Source organism: Nannobrachium achirus, assembly GCF_963921795.1.
Source record: "Nannobrachium achirus genome assembly, chromosome: 21".
Taxonomy (NCBI): Eukaryota; Metazoa; Chordata; class Actinopteri; order Myctophiformes; family Myctophidae; genus Nannobrachium; species Nannobrachium achirus.
In genome coordinates, this window is record NC_137828.1 from 47,209,774 (window position 1) to 47,234,414 (window position 24,641).

Here is a 24,641-nt window from a genome sequence, read left to right on the forward strand (position 1 = left end):
TCTCTTGGACTACCAGAGGGTTGGGGTTTACCACACCGTGTCCGCTAAGCTTACTTTCCCATGCTTGCCGTGCTTTCATTCTATAAAACTTTCTCGCAAATCAATTAATTGCTCTTTGTGTTGGAAGCTCAAGCCTCCCAGCAGCACTCCAAAGTCCAAGCTAAAACATTCCCTATGTATTTGTTAATCTTCATATTTAACCCAAGTTTGGTCTGCCGTGTACAAGCAGCTGGTGTCTATCAGACGTCGGGGACACTGGAACCAGCAGGACAGGGTGCAGCAATGCTGGTGTTTTGCATGTCTCTAAAGTGTGTGTGTGTGTGTGGGGGGGGGGCACCTGATCCTGACGAGGATGATGCGACAAAATGTCACCGTGCACTTGTAGGGCACACATACGTTTGGACGACAAAATGGAAACCTATGGTGTCAAATGGTGGACAGGACAACCAAGCCTGCTGCGTTAGGAATGACTGGAGGATGATTAATACTCAGAAAAACTGTGTGTTGTCATTCACCTCACTTCTTTTGTCTCTACACAACCACAGAGTCACAGAGCGGACTGTTTGTCCTCCTCTCGCTCTCTCTATCTCTGCCCACCTTTCTTTAGGTCCTGCTTCGTTTCGTCTCTCCATCAATCTGTGTTCTCGGCTGGACATGGACATGAATAGATGGGGGCGGCTCTGGCTGACCATGCGGCAGGTCGACAGGTTAGGGGAGTGACATCATTAATGATTGGAACGCAGACCCCTGGCCCGGCCCTTTTTTAGGTCGCTGGGGTCCTTTTTTACGTCTCCGGGTTGGGCGTGGCCAGTAGGGGCACGTTGTCCCGCCTCCTCCGGCCCAGCGGGGGGCGGCGGTACTGCTCCCCGTCGGCCAGCGTCTGGGGCAGAGGCTTCCTCTTGCTCTCCGGGAGCAGCAGGATGGAGAGCACGGCCAGCAGGGCCAGCGAGGAGTAGACCACGTGGTGCAGGAAGTAGCCGTAGTGGTTCCTCAGGTCCATGATGGGCGAGCTGAGGCGGCCCACGCAGCCCAGGGCCAACACCACCCCCACACCACTGCCCCTAGTGGAGAGACACGTTCACTGTCACTTTATATGACATGTACACCACACCCACACCACGAGACATATAATATTGGCAATAAAAAAAATGGTTGGAGTAGGGTTTGAATTCATGAAAACTATTCAAGATCAGGGGGGTAAGCGCACATCATGACACACAGGATAACATGATACAATTTGACAAGGAACACTCAAAAGGGTTTAACACATAGGGACTAACAGGACACAGGTGAACTCGAATGACATGATTGGCTAAGCCTTAGCCAATTAGGCCTATTCTATGGCCAAGGAATCATTTTAACTGAAAACTAATGGTTGGAATGGATTTAGCAGCCTAAACATACCCTAATTACACACACCATATGCTCATATTGGCCATTTTTTCATTTTATCCCCTTTAAACCCAGGCCCAGGTATCCCGATACCCCCAACTTTGATTGGCTCCCACGTTTCCGAAGGGAGTTGTGATTGAAAAAGTTCAGAGGTGATAGTAGACACCTTTATGAGCACATTTGTGAAGAAAGCTATTGATTTAGATTTAGTTCCCAGATTGGTCTAACACTCGGCTAACTTTCCCTTACTATCAGGATATACAGGTGTTAACTTACCTGACAATGGTGGGCATGATCTCAGCGGTGAAGAGGATGCAGAGGGAGGCCGTGGCCTGCGAGGAGAAGAGGCCCATGACGGAGAACACTGTGATGGCTGCTTCGCTTAGATCTAGAGGGGAGGAAGGCAGCACAGTAAAGACTTATTGGCAAACGACACAAGTACATTTACACAAGTAATGTACTTTACTTAAAGGGGCACTCCACCACTTTTCAACCTATGTTCCTCACTCAAAAATAGCTTTTTCTTTTTTCTTTTTTTTTTTCTCAGAGGAGGGCTGTGGGCAGGTCAGAAACCCATCGTCTTGTGACATCATCGATTGCCAATCCAGCTTATAGAAACTGCAGGCTTTCTATTCCTGAAAAGTTGCAATTTTAAAGTGGAAGCCATTGTTCTTGCGATAATACAAATCTAAATATTTTTTTCAAAAATATTGATTAGATTTTTTTTTGGAAAATGAGGATGTCACAAGACGATGGATTCTGAACTTCCCACAGCTCTCCTAGGAGACTTGGACTGAGTAGAAAAAAATTGTGATATTTTATCATGAACATTAGTGAGGACCTATTATATGAAGACAGGTTGAAAAGTGGTGAACTACTCCTTTAAGTACAGTTTCGAGGTACTTTTACTTTACTGGAGTATTTAACATTTTCAGTACTTTTACTTCCACTTATTTTACAACTTTAGCTACTAGTTACTTTATAGATTTCGATTATTATTACAAAAAAAAATTTGAGGGAAACTTTTGAAAATAGCCGATCTACAAGCTCACAATGCATCACAATTCCACGCATTGTCAGCTTGTAGATCTGCTATTTTAAATAGATTTTTATACATTTGAAAACCTGTGAAATGGGACATTCTGTATAATGAGTACTTTCTACTTTTGGTACTTTAAGTACGTGGGTCGGCGCTACTCACACGTTTGGCTGTGGTGCTCATTCCACAAATGCCCGATCCTTACAAACTGTACCTCCTTGTAAAGGTGATGAATCAACGATAAAAATGATATAAACACAATACGAATTGGTATTATTAAAGGGGTGATATAATAGACCGAAGTCAAGTTTCATTCCTTTTTGTGCTGAGTTTACATTGCAGTATTGATACTTTCACTTAAGTAAACAATGTGAGTACTTTTTGCACCACTGCATGCCACCTTAGTGATCATTTATAAACAAGGTAAAATAGTGCCATCTTAGCACTGCCTACAGTTACTGCCAAAAGCCTCTGGTGCTGGATTAAAGTTTACTACCTGACAGGGCTTTGACTTTACTGCCACTGCAGTGCCCTATATAAAGTGGGGTGCCATACCCCGTTTCAGCCACAAGAGGGACTCTGAGACACAGACAACAGTGGGGCAGAGGTAGCCTAGCTGAGCTAGACATCCCAGCCATGTTAAAACAAGGAGGGGATGTACGCAGTTACTAGTTAGCTGCATTGTATATAGGCTGGCCCCAGGCTAGGGCAGAGGTAGACTCAAAAGTTTGCTTAATTGCTTAAAAAAAGAGAGAACTAACAGGATAAACAGGATAAACTAAATGAGCAGACAAAATTGAAACAGTAACCCCTTCAAATTTAAGCTGTTAAATGGGTACTTATTGGCTGAAAATTGCAACCCACTTGAACATAGTATTTGCTGTTTTTTAAGGAGCTGGGGAGACAGGGAGACCCCTGTTACTGAACAAACACTTTATAGCAATGAATACTAACAAAATATAGTGCTTTAACCTTTTAACGGAAAACGTTTCTTTTTTTTTTTCTTTTATTATTCTTTTTTTTTTACCAAAAAATATTACGTAGCCTACCTTTAATCCCTTAAATTTGTGAAGCATGCTGTTGTGAAAGAGGAGTCTGGACTAGATCGTGCTAATAAGGGTTTTAATGACGCTGTGTTTGAGGAAACAACAAGACTACTCAACACAGGGGTCATATATCCATAAAGCCAGTGTCAATGTGTTTAGCATAAACTAACCATACTTTTTTCCTATCGATTACTCACCCCATGGACACTTGAAGCTGTGGTTCCCTATGGAGACACAAAGGGCCTGCTTTGTTCCCTATGGAATGCGACAAAAACTAAAAGAAGAATTCAAGTATTCTTCATGGGGTGAGCAGTATTCTTCATGGGGTGAACTACTCCTTTAAGCCCTATACAGTATACTTTGTTTTGCGTCAAATAGCGAAAGTAGTCGATCTACAAGCTTGTAGATGTTCGCCGGATGTTCACCTATTTTCGCCAAATGTTCATTTACTTTTGCAGAATCTTCTGCCTTTTATGACATACAATATATTATGTAGTGTTGGCCTTGCTCACTGCAATTTGCTCTGGAAATGCTTAAATTGTAAATAGTACCCAGAATAGGGATGCCCTAGCATCCCTATTCTGGTTACTATTTACAAGTTACGCATTTCAGTAGGGCCCAAGAACACAATTTTATTCTCTCTGTCTCATCTCAGTCTTGCCTGCAATTCTACTCTCTATCGACTCGGTTTCAGACCAGAGGACTCAGCTCATTTCTCCAAAGTTGTCATTTCTCCAAACTTCAAATATAGTCCGGGAGCCAAATGGTGATTTTTGGCTTAACGTGGAATCGGCTGATAAAGTTTTTTTCTCAACTGATTCTTGTAGCTTGGGGTCACCTCTTAAGGATTCAAGACGATGACCAGCGATATCCACTGAGCATTTTTTGTTATTAACCCCTTAATGCCTGAAACACAAGAAATCCACCCAGGAGGAAAATACCCAGAAAAAGATTTTTTTTCTGGGTATTTAAGGAGGATCTGAGGGGTCTAACTAGGGGTTTGTCATGATGCTGAATCCATTGCAGGCATTTGTTTTGCACAAAAAACATTCCGTGGGCTAGAAATGGCTTCAGAAAACAATACACGTATGGGTGAGTATTCATGTTAGTCGGAGGCCTTAGGGTTTTTTTTCTCGTGCTAATCAGTCTAAAAGTTCAAAATTTTGCACAGATGTAGCTCAGGGCATGCTCTAATGATTTAGCTAGGGCGCCCGAGTCTGCGACATTCGGGGTCGCCACAGTGGCCAAATCAAGTTGGGCTCCCATCGACTTAAGTGATGAGTCAGAGTTTTGTGGGTGCTGTGGTGACCCCGAAGGTCGCCGACTTGGGCGACCTAGCTAAATCATTAGAGCATGCCCTGAGCTACATCTGTGCAAAATTTTGCACTTTTAGACTGATTAGCACGAGAAAAAAAACCCTAAGGCCTCCGACTAACATGAATACTCACCCATACGTGTATTGTTTTCTGAGGCCATTTCTAGCCCACAGAATGTTTTTTGTGCAAAACAAATGCCTGCAATGGATTCAGCATCATGACAAACCCCTAGTTAGACCCCTCAGATCCTCCTTAAATACCCAGAAAAAAAATCTTTTTCTGGGTATTTTCCTCCTGGGTGGATTTCTTGTGTTTCAGGCATTAAGGGGTTAATAACAAAAAATGCTCAATGGATATCGCTGGTCATCGTCTTGAATCCTTAAGAGGTGACCCCAAGCTACAAGAATCAGTTGAGAAAAAAACTTTATCAGCCGATTCCACGTTCACCCCCACGGCTCCCGGACTAATAGATGTGTTTTAGTTCTCTTTTTTTTGTCTATTACATACTGTAGCCTAATGCAGGTGGTGTAATTAATGTACACATATGAATTCAGACATATACCTATAGACCAGCGGTTCTCAAACTTTTTGATCTCACGGCCCCATATTATTAGCGAAAGTTTTTGGCGACCCCATCACCCCGTATCCCACCCATACTCGTCCTCCGTGTGCAGCCCCTCCCCCACTGTTGTCTGCTAGCGCCGGCTCTCTGTGCAGTTGTAAACTGAAGCATTTTGCCAAAATATAGAACAGAGTTTCTTAACCCATTTAGTGCTCCAGACATGAACGGGTTAAATGTCCAGCGTGCCTTTCGCCTGCTCCGTCCGCGGCCAGTCTCTTATTTTGAAGGCCAGAAGTCGATTGCGCAAACATTTCCTGTTTGACGTCATGACGTCATTCACCGGAAGTGGTCATCTCCCCATGCGGTTGGAGAAATGGCGGATCGTTCCCTTTGTTATTATGTTATTATAGTGAGAATCTAATGCCATCCTTGGCTTCAAGTGTTTTTTCGAGAAAATGGACATTAAAGATGTGATAGACCGTCGGCTACCATGTTAAGGGATTACTATTTTGTGCACGTGGATCCGCGATGATGATGAATCGGCGAGGCCGATCGTGCCAGCACTTTCCAACGGACCGTATGGTAAGCTTGCCAGCTTTACTGTATATACAGTATATAGCGCGAGTATACTCGGGATCGGCACTCCGAGTACTCGAGTATTTTTCACAAGTATTCTCGGGATCGGCTACAAATGGGTTAATAATCCAGGCAACTTTTGATTTTATCTTTGCCCGTGGCGTTTTTCTCATTTGTGAGTCTGTGACACAACAACTGTTGGTATTTACTTGTCTTGTAACTGTCTGGTTGTCTGTCTCTGTGAGAATGATCTCCACTCTCGCTTGTTAATGTTTGTTCGTGATCCGTAATTTAACTTCTCGAGCCGCGAGGCTGGATAGATGGAACCAAATGGACTGTTTTAAGCCGCCTGCTCACATTTAACATAATTCCTCTGCAGTGTGTGTCTTGTTGTGTTTCTCTGCTTCTCCTCCTTCGGTTTTGGAGGCGGAGTGTGTAGTCAAATTGCCGACTTGCCGTCCTGTTGGTCGCTTTAACTCTATGGTTGGTGGCGAAGACCCCACTTTTTTTTTCTTTTTTAATTGATAGAACCAAGCCAATGCGCGACCCCACTGTCACCTGCTCGCGACCCCATTTTGGGTTGGGACCCATAGTTTGAGAACCGCTGCTATAGACCTACAAGATTATTAATCTTCTCATTATCTGTACTAGCAGTAATGTGTTTAATTATACCCAATTCAAACATTTCTAAAAATCTGATTGCAGTGTTTCAGATCTGTCTAACAAATAAATAAATAAAAGATAGTTAAAGAATGTCAGCATGAATGGTCAAATCGGAGACCTAACATAAACTAATTGGTGGGTCTTTGTGAGATCAACAATGTTATCCTGTGACCCTTTTTGTCCTTACAGGTCCAGGAGTTAAAGTTAACCTCCACGATACTGAATTCTAACACACAGACGGACACTTGAGTGAACTAGCCTTGTAATCATTCACCAGGCTTCCACAACGGATGATGGATCTGCAATTATTAACAGGGGTTCATTTGAGGGGATCTGACCGCCTTTATCCTAATGAAGCATAGTGTTAGTTCATGCAGGACACAAGAGTCTTGCCCGCCTCAGCTGAAATCAGCTCCTATTCCTATTCCGCATTCACAGCTCTGCTGGTCATTATGTCACACTTTCATACTCCAATCAGAGCTCACGCTCTGTAAGGGAGGCTTCTTTAAATACAGCTTGCATTCCCTAGAGCTCTGCTTGTCTTGATGCCTGCTTCGCATCCGCTGCTGCTTAGCTGCCTTCTCCACCCCAGCCTCCACCTTTTGATCAGAGTCTGGCATAGGCTCAAATACTTGTGATTTATGTCTGCTGATTCAAGCTAATATATGTCAATGTATTGCTATTGTACTGCTTTTAACGCCAAGTTTAACTGTATTCCATTTGTTGCAATAAATGGTTAAAATCTACTTTGACGTGAGTCTCCCTGACCGAAGTTCAGTCAGAGCAAATTGCCTGCATGTTTTGACTTACACTCCATCAGCCCCAGGAGGATGAGTGACGCCAGTCCCGTCATGGTCATGCCGAGGAGGAGGATGCCACGGCGCCCGCACCTGTCCACGGTGGCCCACAACAACAGCCAGGCGCTGCCCCCCGCACAGACGGACAGCAGGTACGTCCAATAGAAGCCTGGCGCTTTGCCTCTGACGTCACCACGGAAGGAGCTGTAACAGTGACTGATGCCATGGGAGATGAACCTGAGGGAGAGAGAGAGAGAGAGAGACAGAGAGAGAGAGAGAGAGAGAGAGATGTAAGCAAGATAAATAAAAAGGGAGGGCTTGTGTAAATGTCATCACTGTCGGGCGGAAACCTTGTATGTCCAAAACCGTTAGTTCTCAGGAAATGGTTTCAATGGATCCAGTGATTATTTAGTCACAACAGCTCTTGTAAACACTTTTGCTTGGTTAAATATTTATAACCACAGACAGACTTAACTGCTTTCAACAAAGTGGGGTATTGATTTACAAAACATAAAAAGTTGAAATATAGTGATACAAGGTTTCTGCCTGACAGCAACAGTATATTAGCCAGTATAATTAAAGTATGCATGTATGCTTTGTGCTTGTCTGTCCTTTGCATATTGCACGCACGCACACGCACGCGCACACGCATACATACACACACACACACACACGCACGCACGCACGCACACACACACACACACACACACACACACACACACACACACACACACACACACACACACACACACACACACACACACACACACACACAAGGGGTGTATTACTGAGGACCCAAAGAAGTGCGGTGTCGAGTGTGAAGTCGATCGGAGGAGTGGTTCTCCAGAACCGGCCCGCTCCAAACGGGCATGCATATCTTAACCCATCCGATCGATGAATGTGGATTGGATCTGTGGTCAGTGGCTCTGCAGAACCACCGATCATCTCAAAAGAGGTTACTGACAAAACTGCAGCAGGTTCTGTGTCTGTACAGGAAGTGTGACTCCAGGACAGAGGGGCGACTACCCCCTCGGCAGTGTAAATGTCAGCAACTCCTGGTGACTTACGAGGTGAAGCCGAGCACGCAGATGTTCTTCCAGATGTTCCTGCTGTGGAAGAGCTCGGGGAAGGACAGGTGTGGACGAGAGGACGAGGCTGGCTCTGAATCCAGCTCTGCAAGTGAAGGAAAACAGGACAAAATGTTTCCTCAAAACAGGGTTTTGCCATTTAGTTCACCATTTGGTTTCTGAAAGGCTGGCCATAACCTTTCATAGCTCTAGCGATAAAGTAGATTATGAAAACTAAAAACCAACACAAATTGTGTGTATTCATATGTTCATGGTAGGGCTTTCACTTCAAGCATTTTTTACAGATCGACTAGTTGAAGCCACTGGTAGTCGACTAGTCGACTAGTCGTTAACATAATATGTCATAATTTTTATTTATTTTTTTCGACTTTTCGACTAGTACCTACAAGATCGACTAGTGGTTATACTAAGGCATGTTTTCATTACAGTTCCGGAATTTTTCCTGCAAAATAATTAGCATAATAATGTTCAACTTGCCGGGAGTTTTGTTTTTTGGGTGTTTTCACATGAGCAAAAATGCAGGCATAGCCATAAAATACATCGTTTTCACCAGACCAATTGTCACGGTATAAAGTCTGTGTTGCCAGACTTTGCGAGAGAAATAAGCAACCAGGTGTACGAAAATAAGCCCAAAAGGTGATATTATCTAGGCCACAAGACTAAAGAGCACTTTAAAACTAAACGCATCGCCGCATCAGCTACTTGAAAAGTGATCTAGAAGCTTACAACAAATAAAACGCAACCAGAAACTATCAAATTATATATAAGCAACTTTACGGAAATCAAGCCCATAGTCGCTTATAAGTAGCAGGCATGGCAACACGCCACACAGTCTGACTGCTTGTTGAGCAGCCGTAACGGATGCTTCGAGTCTTTGCTTCTGTCTTTCTTTTTCTCTCACCCGGCCTGAACGGTTCCTGAACCCTTCAAATGGATTTAATATAACAAGTTACAAGACATATTCTTCATGCAGCAACACATAAGGTTCAGAAAGGATCGCTGCATGATGCAACGTGTTGCACTTGTGGGCTTGTAGATTATTAGCTGTGTTTTTTTTCTTCACGCGGCACTATAAACGATGGATGACCAGAGAAAGAAAGAGACTTCTGCTGTGTTTGTCAATGCGATTCTAGCCTAAATAATGAATCCCCAATACAAGGTGAAGCTGTAGACCTACTTTATTTCTATATATTCCTTTACATTCAGGTCGTTTTCAATCCCAGATACAATGTTTTAAACTGTTAACTGGCTCCTTTCATGCACCTGTTTGTCAAAAAAACGGCAAATACGCGGCATGCGTTTTCACTGGAGGGAAATTTGTATTGTCACGGTACTTTCACCAAAAATTACTAGGTATTTTCCCGTCACGTTTGGGACACCAAAACTTCCGGCACACAAAATAGGTGGCTGTTTTCACATGGCGTGAATTTCAAAATTGCCGTAATTTTTTAAAAAACTTCCAGAAGTTTTGCTCTATGAAAACGGGGCTCTAGTCGACTAGTCGGTGAAAGCCCTAGTTCATGGCATCTTAAATGTCGAAAACACAATTAACAGCCCTGCACGCACGCACGCACGCACGCACGCACGCACGCACACACGCACACACACACACACACACACACACACACACACACACACACACACACACACACACATACACACACACCCACACCTCTCAATACATACCAGTGAAGCTTTCATCGTCCCGTAAGTCTCTGTTGGAATTCCTTCTCTCGCTGAAAGAGTTCATGTCCACAGATCTCTCAGACAGCAGGAGCCACCGTGGAGACTCTGGAAACACCCCTGGAATACTGCAGGTATGGAACCACAAAACACAAGTAAGGATCACTGCTGCTGTACGTCTGGAAGCCTTTACACTAGTTCAGGGGTCTTCAACGGACCCCTTAGCTGAGAGGGAGATAAAGCAGGGACCCCCCACTATATATTGTGTAAAATTGTGTCGCAGAATTTCATCAACTTGTTTGACAGCACTGTCATCAGTGTTATGTTGGATTCATGCCACCGCCCAGTGTTACACATGAACTCTGAAATGTTGACATGACTGATACACCAAATGAAAGTAGACACTTAGAATTTGGAATTTAAAAATTGCTTGAGAATTTTCCGAGCTTCTGGGCTCTGCATGTGTAAATGTCAGACGCTTTTGTTTATTTGTAAATCCAATGTTATTGCACTCAAGCCACTACAACTTATTAATTTGTAGTTAATTCGTTTTTGTAAACTATAACAAAACTAATCTTGGTACAGGTCTTACATGAGCTACGGACCTATTAGACAAAGTAGCCTTTAACGCATTCTGATACAAGCTAAAAGGTTGGCTGTGACGGGGGGATTGCAATCGATACGATCCAACAAAACCTCTCAGCAAGTCAGTTTGCATCTGAGCACTTTAATCAAATGATCATCAACTTCCTGCATTCTCTTGTCCTTTTTTCTTCTTCTTTTTTTTACATTTGTTTATTGGGTTTTTTAACAAGCATTCATTGTATGAATCAACAAAGTGTTTTAACAATGCTTCATATATATCCCCATTATCACAAAAAACATCTTCATTATATATCATTTATCATTTTCGCTTCAAGTAGATCGAACCTTTTCCCCTGCCTCCCTGTTCCTCTGAGTTTGTATAAATTGTATCGTATACATTTTGGAATGGTTGACACATCGGTTAAGAAACTTGGTGTCTGAGATTCACTTCACGAGGAAGCTGATCAATATCGGATCTATTTATCATTGTTTTCACAGAGGCAAGAAGCGCCTCTGTGAGTGTGGTGTTATTTTCTTTCCATTTCATTCATTTCTTTCTCTGTAGTTTGGAAGATTTCCGAACGGGGAGGTGGGTGAAAGATAGGCAACATGCACACACGCACGCATGCACGCACGCACACACGCACGCATGCATGCACGCACGCATGCACGCACGCACGCACGCACGCACGCACGCACGCACGCACGCACGCACGCACGCACACTCCTATACTCCTATACCTGTAGCTGAGGAACAGTGTGAGAGGGGCGGCCCCGGTACCCAGCACTCCCCTCCAGGACTGGCAGCCCAAGGCCACGGGCAGCAGCAGCAGCTCCCCGGCCACCGTCACCAGACCAGCCAGCATGGTCGCCAACATCCTCAGAGATGGTTCACACAGCTCCAGACCTGACAGTCAACACATAGAGTAGCAATCAATGTCATGAGCGGCAGAGGATTTCACTTGATGTAGCATGATCTCCCACGTGTGTCAGTAGGGGCGTCATTTGGGGCATCAGTAATCTGAGTCCCCAGAAGTTCTTTTGGGCATCAGAGGATGGCAATTGACCTTAAATTCAGTTATTTTATGCATATTGTCCCCAACTCTGAATTGTTTTTGCAGATTAATCTGATGCCTGTCCATCTACAAGTGACATGTATAATTTATTCATTATTTATTGCACCCATTAATTTATTAACCACTTTAAACATCCATGGATTCCCTCCCTATTTTGGGAATGTCATTATATATTATGATATTTTTTTTTTTCTCTCTCTCTTTTCGCCCCCAAACAAATAGTGAAAATAATAGGATCTACAAGCTCTCAACGTGTCACTTGGCGACGCGTTGAGAGCTTGTACATTCACTATTTTTGCTATTTTAGAAATGGGGCTTCGGTCATTTATTTTTTTGCCACCCCAATTTCTTTCTGAAATTACGCCTCTGTGTGTCATTCCTCCAAGTGAGACTCTTGAGTAAAAGAAATGGTACGATAAAATGTTCCTTTAATAATTTAGCACAAACCACCAGCCAGAATCCTCAAGCCACAAACTGTAGGTGGCAGCTTGGTTTGAGGTCCTGGTCATAAATATTAAAGCCCTGTGTTAATTCTCTTAACTCTCATTTCTGCAGGCACAGCAAATCATGTGTTTGAGAAATGAGTGCAAAGATAATCCGCCATATTCCATTCCTATCCCTCTGACTGAGATTTTTGAGTTATAATGAATCCAAGTCAAATCATTGTGTCGCCATTACACCTCTTAGTTCTTTTTTAACTGATCACAAGTTACAACTACTCCATACAGCTAGACAAAAACTAGCACTAAATACACTAAACTTGCTGTTGTTGTTCAAAGCCACCAGTATTGGTGAGGTGCTGCTGACCTTGGTAAGTAAGTGCTGTATAAAGGTAAAGAAAAAGGTTGCACACTCGTAACCACAATGCAGGATTTATTTAAATAGAAATCAACGTTTCCACTGGCAAAGGTCCCTTCTTCAGGGAATGTTGTTGTTCAAAGTTACTCACGGGTGATGTACAGAGTGAGGTAGACTCCAGCACTCGCAGCAGCCAGACAGAAGCGCATTGCGATGAAGATGGAGGGCTTGGGAGAGACGCACACCAGCACCCCAAACACCACAGACAGAGTCAGGGAGATGAGCAGGGTCTTGGACCGACCCAGCCTAACAGAGAACAGAAAAAGTCACACAGACATCATCAGGGATGTGCAGAGAATGTTAGAGAGGCAGGGGCTGACATTTCTAAAAGGGCCTTGAAGGTCAGCTATTTTCGGTACTTCATAACACACTAAACTAAGCATAAAAAAGGCAATACTGGAGATTTGGTGTGGATTTCTGGACAGTGAGGGCAATCCTTTCAACATTCTGCATTCAAGTTCAGGAGAGTTTGAACGAGGCAATTCTCTTGAATGCAGCCGGCTTCAGGTATGGCATGGAAAGAGGGCATTTGAATTTCTTTTACCATAGTAAAAACTGCCTTCATGGTCTAGAGAGGGCTCTTTTTACAGACGGATAAAAGGGCAGGGGCTCAAGCCCCCTTTGATGTCTATGTGTGCACGTGCCTGGACATCATGAAAAAAAGTAATATGTTGTCACGATCAGTCAGAATCTCTGAAAAGTCTTGTATCTCTGTATGTCAGCCTTTCATAAATCATAAATCAGTGTCCTGTTTTATACTTTGTGGTATGACAGTGTCGTGCAGAACGAGTGATAATAGCTTATCTACAAGCTCACAACACGCTACGATGCGATTCATTGTGAGCTTGTAAATTAGATATTTACGCTATTTATTTTATTTTGAAACACTTCGAAGCTCTAATATCATTCAATAATACTTACACATTCATCAGTAAATGGATGAATATAGTGGATAGGGCACTCATCAAAACAAGTACAAATCATTTTACAAAAGATAGATTCCAACTAGACTTTAGACAAACCCAGTTCTATGTCTATTTTAATGTCCATGTATAGAGAGAAGATTTATAACATTACCATAATTTGTCATGGGCAATTTGGCTATTTGTCATACTCACACTTGTTTTTCTTCTTTTTTTTTATATATATCCTTTTGACAGATACAATATGTTTATTATATGTAAGTGCATTTTTGTCAATAAAGATGTTAAATCAATCAATCATTCAATCAATCAGATGTCGCCTACATCAGTGATATGCTGTAAAGAAAGCAGTATTTTCCAGTGTGTGAAATGAGCCTTGAAAGAGCTGAGCTTTGATCACACAGCTGACATCTCAGCTGGAGGAGAGCACTGCAGCACTGACAACAAGCCTCCAGCTAGACAATGTTTCCTTTTTTTCCTCCTTGAATGTTCTGGCAATATTCACTAGTCTTAAAAGGATCCCTCGCTAATACGACAAATATGCCTTAATACATTATAATTGTCCTCTATAACTACAATGTAAAATTAAAAACACCTTAAATATTTTATTTCTTCTAGAAATAGCGAATATTTCACTCAATGGGGGAAATGCCTGTCGCAAGTTGATGATGTCATAATTTTTATGGCATGTATGTGCAAAAAAAAAAAACACAAACACATTTGAAATATTGATTTGATGCTCATATTAACCATAGAAAGTATCACGTTTGTTTTTATTTGCACATGCATGCCATAAATTCCATAGATAGATCACAAATTACATTTATGACATCATCAACTTGCGACAGGCATTTCCCCTATTGAGTGAAAGATTAGCTATTTCTAGAAGAAATAAAATAATTAAGGTGTTTTTAATTTTACATTGTATTTATAGAGGACAATTATAATGTATTAAGGCATATTTGTCGTATTAGCCAGGGATCCCTTTAACAAACAAAGAGAGGATAGGCCCAATTGATCTGCAAATTAACCATGGTTGTTGGTCAATTCTGACTCGCTATTCCCTCAAAAACAATGTTTTTCTCAGCGCTACCCTTGGCTAGATGGATTGATTGTCTATTACCTAAAGAGAAAGAGAGATCAGAAGCACTCAGGATAAACCTGGTTCAGCAGCATGTATCTATTCTGCATCTAGCTTAACCCATTCAGGCCGGGAACACATTTTAGTGTATGGGAGGGGCTTACAGTACATGTACAGTATGTAGCAACATATTTGTTTTTGTAGGTTAATTTCTGATTTAGGCCTAAGGCAGGACCCAAATTCAGAGTGAATTGAAAATATTTGCTTCTGGGGGTCTCTGGAACAAAATATGTTGTTCCAGGGACCCCCAGAGGCAAAGATTTTAGTTAAAAATGTTCACTCTAACATTGCCTTAAAGGTGATACACCATGCATTTAAAAAGTATTTATGTCATATTGTTGCCAGACCCAGGGGGTCGGCCTACAAAAGGCTTTGTCGGTCTGTCGGTCGGTCGGTCTGTCGGTCCCTCTTTTCCTCAGTTTGCCTGTCCTCTTTTCCTCTGATTGCCTTGAGTGCCGTCACCTGTACAGGACCAGCTGAGTTGAGTTGGCTGACAAGCTGCTGACACTATAAATTCCTCAGCCCAGCTCACAAACATTTCCAGCTGCTCAGCCTATACAATCCTGTGTGTTCATGTGTTAGTTCAGTGCCATACTAGTGAAAAGAGCCGATCTACAAGCTCACTACGCTTTGTTGCTGAGACTATAAAATCCTGTGTGTTCATGTGTTAGTTCAGTGCCATACTAGTTTTCATTGCGGGTCTGGCACGTCCAGGTGACCTGGTCTAGTTTATGTCCCAAAAACGTTTTTCAAAAGGTTTGAGGCTAAATTACCACTCCTGAATAGAGAGCCTGTCTCATTTTTGAATGGCTCTCAGAGCATTTTCAGCTGCAGTACCACCTTTGGCCTGAACTGCCAGAGAAAGACACAACGGTCAGAAATGGGACTTTGTGAGGATAGAAGGTGCTAGTGGGACCCCAAAAAAAGGTTTTAAAATAGGAAAAGTGAAATTTCATGGTGTATCCCCTTTAAGCTAGACGCGGTTCAGCATGCTGTGCACAGAGTTAGCCCTCGCAAACAATCGTAAACAGGATGCCATTGACTTGCATACACCATTACATTATTTACTGGCTTTGTACGCCACATTTTCCTTCCAAAGGTTAAGTCATCTGATAAAGAGTATTTGACACCATAAAGCTATTGAAAGCAATACTAATACAATTCTTGCAGGGGCTGTAGCAGTTCCTCTAGGCAGTGTGGCCTACACCAGCTATTGATTAGTAGAACAAAAACACTGGCAGCCAACAATAAATCCATGACTGATTTAATCTGAGGTATTAAAGCTATACAGCGTCTGATACTGTGTGTTTGTGTGTTGTTCAGTGTGACATATGTGTGTACATTGTGTTAGAGAACAAGACAATGGCAGAACTTGATAGTCATTTCATTAGAGCAGCTCGATGCAAACCAAGTTGCTGCCTTGTGTCGATCCTTCAGGATGAATACAGGGGTGTAGTGGAGAGGGTTGCAAGGGAGTGACACTCACTCACGTCTATAAATAGGAGTTCGAATTTTTAATTCAGTTTGTCTTCATATTGGCACTGCGTCTTGACACCAATCAACGTGCAGCGTCACAACCATGCGATGTCACCCTGACAACCAATCAATGAGCAATACATCTACAGCAGTTCCACTGTCAGCGGAACATGTTCACCTGACCAACCTCCCCTGCAGGCTATTGGATCCGGGAGATTGGATCAAAAGTGTAGGCATTCAAGCCCTGATAAGCGACATTTGTGTGCTCATATTTCAATAATGCAAACATGTTTATTTTTAAGTGGATTGACAAAATGGCCCAGTAATCATTTACACAAAGTTTATTGAAAATAAACCCCCATCTGATGAGTTTGTCAGCACTCAGAAGTCTGATATCCTAGTTTTAAATTATGGTCAGAGCAGTTGAAGCATTTCATTCATTCAGCAGTTTTTATTATGTGTAGTAGCAAGTTTCACATCCTGCACAAATGCAGGCTTCTAAAACAGCAAAAACTAAAAACACAGTTTTTTCCAATAGCACTCTTGTTCTGGCTGTCATTCCATCTATATATTATGCTGTACATTCCACTCATAATGTAATGTAATGTTTTCAGATTTGTCAAGGTGCGCTGTAAAACTTTTGACATATTGAGCAAGTGTTTTAAGTGCACTCCCCCACTTCCTTAAAGGTAGGGTAAGTGATTTCACTTAAGTTTCAGTTTTCATGTAGGTGACAGGTACGGGCCTTCCTCCAAGATGCGCGCCTGTGCGCATCTGACGCCGCCGGTGTGGGTATGTTCATTGAAAATAATGGGGGCAGCTGTTTCGACAGTTAACATTCAACAGTGCTACCTCCAGCGCTCCAGGATCGCCCCAGGGTGGATTAGACAGCAAGACATGGCCGTTAAAACTGTCCACAGCACGGGAGGAGAAAGTTAGACCCTCAATTCTAATCCCTGGCGGCTTGTTTGTTTTCGACTTGTACATTTGTAGCGGTAAATATGCCATGGAGTTGTGCAACAGCTAGTTAAAGTTTTTGTTATCCGAATTCGCATTTTCACTGCGGCCAGCTTTCTGTGTTGCAAAGACAGAATGATATACTGGTACATACACGCTAAACCCCGCCCCCTCCCCCCACAACAACGGATAACTGTCAGTAAAGTAAGTCAAGTAAATACCTCAGATGAATATACCGGTATACACAAACTGAAGTTGTGTTTGTACGGTCATTCGCCTCCTGTCTATTCACCTCACCTCTGCGCTTTCCAACAATCAACCACAAATACACGTAGACTATCCAAACTGACACGACAGCGTTAAGCTCCTTGTGTTGCATACACAGAGACATTCCCACCGCTAACTACCACGTTTGTAGCCAGCTGATCCTCGCCACCACAATTTATATACTCAAGTACCCATGGGAAAAACACGGCAAGCGTCTTTGTGTGTGACTGTGTGTGACTGTGTGTGTGTGTGTGTGTGTGTGTGTGTGTGTGTGTGTGTGTGTGTGTGTGTGTGTGTGTGTGTGTGTGTGTGTGTGTGTGTGTGTGTGTACAGTTACAGTTACCTGTCGGCAGTGAATCCCAGACCCAGACAGCCAGTGAGGACCCCCAGGATGAAACAGACCTCCTCCACAGGGACCAACCAGTACTGACCACACACCAGGTCCCACTGCATAGAAGGAGAGGAATAGATTATTTCAGTTCAATAGATTTGTTGTTAGAACATCGGTCAGCCGGTCTGTGCTGTGCCGTGGTCAAGGCACCTCGCCTGGACCACAAGGTTAAAAATGAACGTCCCTACTTATGGGTCCATTTGGTTCCATTTGTACACTCTCAGAGTTAAGGGGGTCCTTGCAATAAAACATTTGAGAAACACTGTACTAGTTGGACTACTAATGTGCCATATTGTCACAATAAATCAGTGTCATACTGTACATATTCTGAAGAATACCTGGAGACTGACATTCAGTAATTGGGTCTTATGATCAAAAGAAGAACATTATAACGGTGTGTAAATCTAAAATTTGCCATGGACAAGACCAAGTCTTTGCCACGGACACATTTCTCCATGTACGGACATATTGATGACCCCTGGCGCATAAGCAGCATTGACAGTGCATTGTGGGTTCGACTCCTGTTCCAGACGATCTTTACTGCATGTCTCTCCCCGTCTCTCTACCCCTGTTTCCTGTCTATCTCCACTTTCAACTGTAAATAAAGGCTGATGTCTGTCAGGAACAGAAGGCGGGAGGGCGGAATAGTGACACAGAGGAACGAATGGATAGATGTACACATGGATGAATGGATAAACAAGAAAAACAAGACGGGAGTTTGTTGTGTAGAAGTCTGCAGTGAACTGTGCAACTGCAAAGCACTGTGCGTGCGTGCGTGCGTGCGTGCGTGCGTGCGTGTGTGTGTGTGTGTGTGTGTGTGCATGTCTTCTGGGGTTTAGTTGCTTTAGCAGCTTGCATGACTCCATGGTTTCTTTCAGTGTTTATATAATAAGAACACCTGCAGCCTCCAAATACTTGTGAGGCTCTGGTTTACTTGAAACCTACAGTCAGACCTTGCATGTCAAAACTGAAACATTGTCTGCAAAGCCAGCAGCGACTCAAAACCCAAAACGAAATAGATTCAAATGTGGTTGGTCCAGATTAGTTTAGTTTAGTTTATTTGCACATGTTTAAAACATGTGAATAAAAACTAAAATGGAAAAAGAACAATCAAAACATGATGTGCTGTTCTTAGTAGTGGCTTGAGAGAATCCCTTTTCAGGGGCACTCTGGTAGCTCATCTTGTTAGTGACACTGTCTTAAATATACAGAATTTATCTTGTCTGAAGAGAAATTCTGTGTTATTTTGTTCTCAGATCGGAAGTCCTTTTTTATCATATTGAGCCAAAGCAACTGACTTGCTTCAGCTCTGCTAACATCGCTGATGACCGCCTGAAAGCAAAGTGATTTTAATGATGCAGAGAGGACTCAAGTGCCCTTTCTGGGTGCAGGCTGGGGGCCGATGATGGGAACAATGCCTCATGTACTGTCCGTAATTGGAGCACATGCATAGACACATGAAAGCCTGTCCAACACGATCACTCAATGCAGGCGCAATGCAGTCCTGCTAGTCTGGCAAGTGGACAACACAGTTACCCACACAGGCCCCATACAGTTGATGTGTGTGCAACAATAGTGGAGCAAAAATGCATCCAAACAAGTTCATAAACTCCCCAGACTGGTTTTGTGAGTGAGTACAATAAGCACCATAAGGCATATTGGAGCACCACTTGGACAGCTTGAAACTCTGTATGTGGGCCGACTCAACAGTACACTTACATACACTTGAACCTTGAACTATGCAGTGTTGATTTTGACTTAGTTTTAGTCATAGTCTTTTGAATAAAATTCCATTTAGTTTTATTTTTTAGTCATCTAAAATGTTTTAGTATTAGTCTAGTTTAAGTCGACTAAATATCATACGTTTTTGTCAAAACACTGGAGCGCAACCAAAAATGTATTTGTCTTTTAGTTCTACTGGATCTCTTCTACAAAGTCCCTCCCTAACATTTTAGCCTAGTTTTTATTTGCTGACGAAATTATCAATATATTTAGTCTTAGTTTTAGTCATCATAGCTTAGTTTTTATTCAGTTTTCGCCAGTGAATAAAGGTAGTCGACTGACATTTTCCGTTTTAGTTTTTGTCAACACAATCAACACTGCAGTACTTGATGCAAGTGCTTCTTGCTAAGTGACACAATATTATTGATCAATGGTAGAGGCCATTGGTCAGCTAACTTCCTGCTTCCTGCTTGGGAGACTGCAGACTCAGCAAATGGGCAGTTACGACTTGAGTAATACTCTCTGAGCTAAAACTGAGCTGGGGCCTGAGTATTTGTCTCTGTGTCTTTCTCTCAGTCTGTTCAGTCAGTCAGTCAGTCAGTCAGTCAGTCAGTCAGTCAGTCAGTCAGTCATTCTATCTGTCTGTAGGTCTCTCTCAGCTTCCTAAAAAGCTGCAATTCTCTATTTCTGTCTCCCTGTCTCATTTTACACAGAGTGGAAACTGAGGCGGGATGGAAGAAACTGAGCCACTCTATGCGCAGAGTGCAGACACGCAGAAAAACTTCTGCACAGCCTCCCTAAAAAAGTGTTTATACATTCACTTAACCACAGTGGAGCGGAGGATTAGTGGAGACCTGCCCTAAGGCCAATGTACGGTAGTCAAGGGCTGGGTGTGGTTCTGGCATCAGTATGCAATGAATTCACACACGTTCACGCCCATAGAGGAGACAAAACTCTGACTGCAAGGCTGGGTGGAGTGGGCAAATCTCCTGCTGAAGCCATTAGTTATCCTAGCTAATAATTAGTGGCAGAGTAAACTTAAAAGAATCTGTGATCTTCTTCAGTGTTAAATGCATGTTAATGCATTATGTCTCTAATGCCTTTTTATACAGTCCATCTCATGAGGCTGTCACTTGCCCGAAAAGAATACTGTGTAGATCTACGAGCCAACTTGTAGATCAGTGTTTTCAGAAAAGTGACACGTCATATTACAATACCGATTATATATGAGGCTTTACTGCCACAGAGCTTCTCATTTTGATTCTCTGTTACATGATCTGTGTATCCTTAGGTATCATTCCTGATATGGTTGCACCACAGTTGATCAAAGAACCTGTAGGGACATGGACATGCTGTTCTGTTCTGCACAGGAGGCGAGGAAGAAATTATAATACTGTATATGTAATACTGCATATCGTCGTTGTCGGGTGAAAACCTTGTATGTCCAGAACTGTTTGTTTTGCATTTATTATTTTAAAAATGATTTAAACTAGTGAAAACAGCCGATCTACTAGCACACAACGCCTCGCAGCGCGAGGCGCTGTGTGCTTGTAGATCTGCTGTTTTCACTACTTTTGTCTGACGGCCTTGTATGAAGAAGCAGGGCTTTACTTCGCGAAAGAACGTAAAAAATGTGAAACTTGGAGATACAAGGTTTCCACCCAACAACGACATAACCTTTATATTTTACCATCACTTATAATACTTCTACAATACATTATGATATTTGGTAGCTTGTAAGTGTGTATATGTCTCCACTAGGTCTGATAGTTATTGTTTTGGTACAGCCTATCTTGTTGTGGTTCAGCTAGTCCTTGAAGCAGCGACAGTATAACTGTGATCTCTGACCTGTGCCTATTGTAAATCGCTCTGGATTAGTGTCTGCTAAATGCCTAAATCAGGGGTCTTCAACAGGGGGTCCTCAGAGTTACTACAGGGGGGCTGCCAAATCTTTGTGTGATAGGATAATTCTTTTAGATTAACAGCTTGAACCCTCGCATCCCTATTCTGAGGAGAACTTTGGCCTAAAATAGCAGATCTACAGGCTCTTAACGCCTCACAGCGCGAGGCGTTGGGAGCTTGTAGATCTGCTATTTTCAGCAAATAGGTTGGGTGTGGAGGAAAAAAAAGAGCAGACCAAGTACCGAGTGATAGGTCAAGTTTACAAAGTGCTCAAGTGGTTAAATCTCTGAAAACACAAATTGACATGAATCCAAAAATACACTGATGATTGTGCTGTCAAACAATGAAACTATATGGAATCTATGAAAAGGTTGTGGGGGTCCCTGCTTCATCTCTCTCTCAACTAAGGTGTCCTTCGTCTGAAAACGTTGAAGACCCCTGACATAAAGCATAACCATCACCACTTACTGAATATTGTCTGGTCTCCTAATTGCCTTGTCAATTACTGATCGAGACAGAATTCCACGACAGGGGGCAAGGGCAACTTCAATTAACATGATTCAAGCAATTCAAGCCCTTCCTGAAGTGAGGGAATCGGAGAATGGGAACCCTCATCAATGAAGAAACAGGATACTGTGTACACCGTGTACAGGATACTCTACAGTCTACACTGTCAGTCTAAATGGACACTTTTATATGGAGTACAATATCAATACATTAGTTAAAATGTCTTCCTAAGGGAAAGTTCCACTCTCCATTTGTTTATTTTTAGCAGAGCAGGCTCTAGTGGGATTAGGTCTAAGGCCTGCCTGTGTTTTTTGGAGGTGAGTGATTTAAGCACTACGCCAGCACTGAACAAGAATTTGGTGTAGCCTAATCAAAACACTACACAGCCATAATTTAACTCTAGCATATCACTGTTGGGGGAGGGGGACTCCAAAACTGTAACTTTTCAGGAAATGGAAAAAATAACCTGCGTTCCAATGGATATAATATAGTTATTATTATTATTTAGTCACAACTTACAAGCTCTTGTAAATACTATTGTTAATACTATAGGCCATTAATTATGAACACACAGTATATTGTCGCTGGGAATTTAGAAACAGCCATCAGTTCAGTTGAATAAACCCCGGAGGCTTGACAATATTCCCTAAGTCTCAAATCGCTGCTTACAATAGGAGCCTCTGTACCATTTTAGGACAACACAGCTTAACACTTAATAGGCTATTTCACCAAACACATTACATCCTGTATTCAACATGACTTGTTGGCAATGGATCCGACTACAGACTTGCCTTCTTGCCTTTTGAAAAATTACAAACAATCAAGGAACCAATTTGACCACGGCGGGTTTGAGAAATGATGGGCTGGTGGTGATCAGAAGAACGTCCAGTCAGATACTAATCTCATATCAGACGGGGAAATCTGGGCAAATGAAGTGACTGAATATTACACTCCCTGTCCCTTTGCAGTAAGCTGTTGAGGTCAGGTGCCCTTGAAGAGCAAAAGTCCCTGTCGACCTACTCTATCACCAACAGCACAAATAGAACCAATAGCTGCAAATTGTGAGACCAAGGCACTCTTGGGAAAAAAAAGTTAAAATGCCTTTTGTTTGGCTAATACATAATTGCAAGCATAAAAACAGCACCTATGCCAGGCATTGACACTAAGGCTTGCCCACCTGCCCCCGGCAGGTAAATAAAACGTCAGGGCAGGTGAAGTTGGCTTTCAGGTTGCCCGACAGGGCAAGTGCTCATTTGAGAGGGGACACAAATGTCTATAAACATGAGATATCTGTCTAAACACCTGAACGTGGCCAGTGCGCTGTCTTCTGGTCTGTGGAATGTAAAATAAGAGCACTATTTACCTATAATGTGCTGTTTTTACTGTTGCTACATTTAAAAATAAAAAATAACAAGTGTGAACCCATAGACATATTCAATCATAGCTAAAGTATTTGGTATTTGGATTTGGAGGTATTGAGGTATGACATTTTATCGCACAGGCCCAGAAAGTAAAGAAATAAGTGTTAAATTGAGCGGTAATTAAAATCGTACCTATCATTTTATAAAGGACGATTTACTTTTCGGGCAAGTGGGCATTACCTTCGGGCAAGTAGAACATGACCTGTACTTGCCCGATGGGCAAGTGCCTCTGAGACCTTAGTGTCAACCCCTGCCTATGCGTTGCGGCATCACCCTGATGAAGGCAGTGTTACCATATTCTTGCCATCATGCATTAGCCAAACAATTAAAGACTTCTTAACTTAATTCAACAAGAGTTCCTTTTTCTCATCCTTTCTTTGCATCAGTTCTGTCACCTAGTTGTACCAAAGAGAACCTTGTTGGAGATTTTTACTCTTGCCAAACAGATGCATTCCTTCCTCTGCAAATTATGTTTGACTGTACAAAAATGTTAAATGAAATAAAAACAAAACAGAACACATCCTCAGCAAAAACCCTTCCCAGGAAAAAATGAAGAGTAAACAAGAAAAACTTTGAAAGGCACATGTAGACCAGAGTGGTATTCAACCAGTGGTCCAGGGACCACAGTGGTCCCTGAGGGGGTTCCAGGTGGTCCCCAGCTAAATGATGGAGAGTTGGTAACCAAATGGACCCCTATGCTTTAGATCTTTAACTCTTGAAAGTGTAAAATGAAACCAAATGGACCCTTACAGGTCCATTTGGTTTCATTTTACACTCTCAAGAGTTAAATGATGGTTATCTGCATTACTTAATTTAGACTTTAGAGTAAAGTCTACACAATTACATCAAAAGGTGGCCTGTGGCTCAAATGCTGAATAAATAATGGGATAAAAACCACTGATGTAGACAAACCCTTCCTACAGACAGCCAAAACACACGTCTGAAGACATTCACAGTTACCTCAGTGACGATGTTATTCCTCAGGCCCTCGGTGACATTGTAGTCCCAGCCGGCCTCGCAGTCCACCACCGCAGACTGGCTCCCGTTGACGTACTGCTTGCACTGGGACAGCCTCCAGCTGTCGCCGGGCCTCTCACCCTTCTCCCAGGGCAACGAGGCGTTCAGAACCTGGGGGGTCGGGGCCGACGGACCCGGCAGGTGGCAGTGGTGCGGCGGGGACAGGGTGATGAGGGGGTCCGAGGACAGGAGGAAGGCCAGGAAGAGGTTGGGCAGGATGGACAGAGCGATCAGCA

The 24,641-nt window shown here is 42.7% G+C and overlaps 1 protein-coding gene across 1 annotated transcript in view; it reads right to left on the reverse strand.

The window, feature by feature from the left end:
• Positions 1 to 784: 784 nt before the first annotated feature.
• The window catches only part of slc22a17 (solute carrier family 22 member 17), a gene marked incomplete at both ends in the record, with an annotated part of 24,047 nt that continues 190 nt past the window's right edge, over positions 785 to 24,641 (reverse strand). Inside the window, 9 exons of the mRNA XM_080751946.1 lie at positions 785 to 1,061; positions 1,669 to 1,780; positions 7,405 to 7,628; positions 8,459 to 8,564; positions 10,166 to 10,290; positions 11,489 to 11,654; positions 12,773 to 12,927; positions 17,789 to 17,892; positions 24,349 to 24,641. The exon at positions 24,349 to 24,641 is cut by the window's right edge and continues 190 nt beyond it. Of these exons, the coding sequence (XP_080608072.1) occupies positions 785 to 1,061; positions 1,669 to 1,780; positions 7,405 to 7,628; positions 8,459 to 8,564; positions 10,166 to 10,290; positions 11,489 to 11,654; positions 12,773 to 12,927; positions 17,789 to 17,892; positions 24,349 to 24,641 (1,562 nt within the window). The remainder of the gene's footprint in view (positions 1,062 to 1,668; positions 1,781 to 7,404; positions 7,629 to 8,458; positions 8,565 to 10,165; positions 10,291 to 11,488; positions 11,655 to 12,772; positions 12,928 to 17,788; positions 17,893 to 24,348) is intronic.